We start from the raw sequence: 3,764 nt of genomic DNA, 5'->3' as shown, positions 1-3,764 counted from the left end.
TCCCTTCAACTTGTTTAGGTACTCAATCTCCTGGCAAAACCCATATGCAGTGGAATAATCACGGCCTTTAAGCTTGATCCTCTTAAGGGCATAGATTGTACAGTCAGATGAAATGACTTTGTAGACCTCACTGCTTCCGCCACTTCCTATCTTGCCAAGCTTTTGGTAGAGTTTTCCATTAACTTTAAAGAATAAATCAGCATCATAATTCTTTTTACGAACTGATGCCCCTTTTCCACTAACAGCCTTTTCTGGTTTTTCTGGTTTTTCTGGTTTTTCTGATTTGGAAGGCTCCAATTTCACATTTGTAGATGAGTTTCTTGTTAATGAAACCTGAGATATTACGTCAGGACCATCACCTTGGAACTCCTTCCCTTTGGTTGGTTTATCATCAAACTGAGAACCCTTTCCATGGCCAACATGGGCATCATGTGGCTGCTCATCTTCCTTCACATTACAGTCTTGCTGACCTTTTAACAGGCCATGATCATTAACTACCAATGAAGTATGAAAAGCAGAGACAGATGCTTGGCTCAGATTAGCTGTCTGTTCTGCTACCATCCCACTGTTACACTGAAATGTAGAACATGGCTGCACGGCATTTCCTTGAGCTATAGGTTGTGGCTTCACCTTGAACTCTTCCAAAGGTTCTATGTCCATGTGAGAACCACTATCTCGATGACAAGAGCTGTAGGTGGCCGAATTCAGCATTGGTGCAGATGATGAATGGACTGATGTTGTGGTTGCGCATGTTGAACCTACAACTGAAGATTGAGTCATGGGGTAGCTAATGTCCTTTCCAATAAATGTCATCAATTGATGTTGTTGATCCTGGTACAGAGCATTTCTTTTTACCATCAATGAAGAGATTCCACCATCTGACCTAAAACTGATGTCTAAGATTTCTGGTTGCTGAAAATCTCGAGGCTTCAGGCCGTGATCATTAACAGAAGATGTATCCACCCGATTGCTCCCATCGCATTCCATTTCTGTCAATGCAAGAGAACTCAAATGAGATGACAAGTTGTCCCCAATAGTGGCCATTCGTTCATCGGCCCCTGCATAAACAGAACCATAGGGACAAGACATGCCGCAACAAAATCTGCTTAAGATTCATTAACCATATTAATTGAATTGTATGCGTTAGTATTTCCAACTTGCAAGAAGAGGGCTACTCACTCTGGGAGTCCACATTGCTGCCCTTCAGACCATCAACCGCTGGAAGGTGTTGAGATACTACACACGAAGAAGAAACTGCATCATCATTCCGGCGATTAGCATCAAGATCAGGTTTTGATTTTTCTCCCTTTACGGAGAAAGGCTTCGAGTTCTGGTCATGAATTTTCGTACTAGTACCCAAAACAAGAGGAGGAGTAATTGACGAATCATCAGGAACCTCTCCAGCAACTGTAACAACACTCTCCCTCTGATTAATCAATTCACACGCTGCATTAGCCTGTGTCAACGACACTGCAACTTGAGACTTCTCAGAGCCCTTTGATGGTTCTCTCTGGGGGACCAGTACACGCCTTGGTCGAAGACTTTCAGACTGCATTGTACCTGAAAAATCCATACAAGGCAAGAACACCACACCAAAAGAACCCTAAATTTCAAAATTTTGTTACAATTTATGAATAACAAGAACTTAAGCCATACTTTTTCAATCAAGCGAGTAAAGAAACTGAATTACTAGTAATTGGAAAACCCAGAAGGTAAAGTGACTTACTGAGAGGCCTGTGACGCTTGAGGGCGGCTTGTACATGCCTAACTAAATCTGGGGTTGAAGAGGAAGAAGAGTTATATGATGAGGATGAAGAGAAGGGGCGAGAGAGGCGAGAGGGATTCTGGGATGTTGCAGGTGGGGCTTGAAGGTTAGCCTCCCTGTCCATGACAGGATCTCAACGGCATCTCGGAGGAATAAAGGAAGAGAAGAAAGTGAAAGAAACAAACAGAGATGAAAAAGAATCAGAGATTCAGATGGGGAAGTTCAGGGCTTTGAACCATGAAGAGGGTGTGAGTTGATTTAGTCGGTGACGGAATGGATTCATGGATGGAGGTGTGGAGACTGGAGAGTGGACAGACGAGATCGGAGAGAGAGAGAGAGACGTTTGAAGTTTGAACGGCACATTGGCGCTGTTTGTCATTTTATTTTGGAATTACTTTATTTCCTAGATCGTTTTTATATAGTAAACTCTCAAGGTCCAATAGTAATGCTGTAGACCCTGACTACAACCCACTTCTTTGGAATCTTTAAAATTTATTTTTTATTTATTTATTTTTTTGGTAGAAATAGAATCTTTAAAATTGATAACTTACATGATGATTGAGCATATGTGACAATATCTAATGGTGGTAAAGGATGCTATCTCATGATCTTAGTAAGAAGGTAATAATTTTTTGGTAAAAAGTATGAGGGTATATCTGTCATTGAAGAAAAGTGAGAGGTATAGAAAGGGAGAGGGTTGGGCATGCTCCTGGCTTTCCTCGAGCTAGCAATGCCCGTGCCCAATGGAGAGGGTGGGATGGGAAGGGTAAGGGGTCATTTCCATAGGGTGTGGGAGAGAGAGAAACTCATGTTGGGCATAGCAACAAGCCATTGACGTATCCAACCTTTTTTAGATATAGAAAAATATGATGAAGGTTGGTGAAGGTAAATTAATGAACCCACAATTTCTTGCCACATGGTAGTGTGGGTACAAGGGCTTTTTTGTCCATATAGACCTCTCTCGAGATACACTTGTACTACAGGTAAGGGTGTCAAAACCAAATCTTTTAAACTGAAACCAACAGACCGTTTAATAAATGGTCCGGTTAAGGTTTAAAAAATAAAACTGTTATTTAATTGGTTCGGTTATTAGACCGTTAATCCAATTAAAACTGATTATAACTAGACCGTCTAAACCATTTAGGTCGAAAACCTTTAAGTAACCGTTTAATCCAATTAAAACTGACTATAACTAGACCGTCTAAACCATTTAGGTCGAAAACCTTTAAGTAACCGTTTAATCCAAATAAACCGATTAGCTTAAACTATTAAGTAATTGTTTAACTGAAACTATCTAAGACCGTATACAACTGTTTAACCGAAATCGTTAAAAACTGTTTACCAAACGGTCCAGGTTTTGATTATGATGCTGTTTAGTTAAACGGTCCGTTTCGATTTTTACCCTCAAACACACAAAATCGAACCGAACCGGACCATTTACCCTTAAACACACAAAATCCACCTGTTGTTAACCAGTCTTTCCATTGCTAAACATTTTGTTGCGTCAAGAAATTGTCGGGTGGTCCTTCGGGTGCAGCAACCTGCAAAAGAACGTTAGAGACAAGGGAGAACCGGTGTGGTTCCGGCCGAGGACTCTCTGATGCCTAAGTTAGATCTCTATGAGCAACAAATGAATTGTTGGAATTCAATATGGGTTAATGGGGTAGAATACCTGGGTATGGCGGTGGAGAGTCTAGGTAGTTGGTGATAGTCTCCTTGGTAGTAGAGTCCATCACATAGTGGATCACCTCCTCTTGGGATGTCACACCCCGAACCACCCTCTAGGCTGGTCTGGCGGGTAACCCGGATATCAAACCACATCCGCCGAAACTCCAGGATCCGGAAGCAAACACCACTCAACAGACACACACCACATTTACAATATAAAATTGGAAATAGAGTGCAACGGAAGCTAAGCGTTATATTTACATAGAAGAGCCACCAAAAGTACAGTGTTCAATAGTAGCTCACAACCCACAGTATAACCATAATTACAATG

General features: G+C 41.4%; 1 protein-coding gene across 1 annotated transcript; it reads right to left on the bottom strand.

The window, feature by feature from the left end:
* Window positions 1–22: 22 nt before the first annotated feature.
* On the bottom strand, window positions 23–1,889 carry LOC122648370 (serine/threonine-protein kinase MPS1-like; the record flags this gene model as incomplete). The annotated part of the gene is made up of 3 exons (XM_043841596.1): window positions 1,727–1,889; window positions 1,180–1,560; window positions 23–1,058 (listed from the first exon to the last, which is right to left on the bottom strand). Coding segments are annotated over exons 1-3 (1,580 nt in total), but the record flags the coding sequence as incomplete, so codon positions are not given.
* Between the last annotated feature and the right edge of the window lie 1,875 nt (window positions 1,890–3,764).

This window comes from Telopea speciosissima, unplaced genomic scaffold (genome assembly GCF_018873765.1).
Source record: "Telopea speciosissima isolate NSW1024214 ecotype Mountain lineage unplaced genomic scaffold, Tspe_v1 Tspe_v1.0886, whole genome shotgun sequence".
NCBI classification, from domain to species: domain Eukaryota; kingdom Viridiplantae; phylum Streptophyta; class Magnoliopsida; order Proteales; family Proteaceae; genus Telopea; species Telopea speciosissima.
This window is presented reverse-complemented; position numbering and strand designations above follow the sequence as displayed.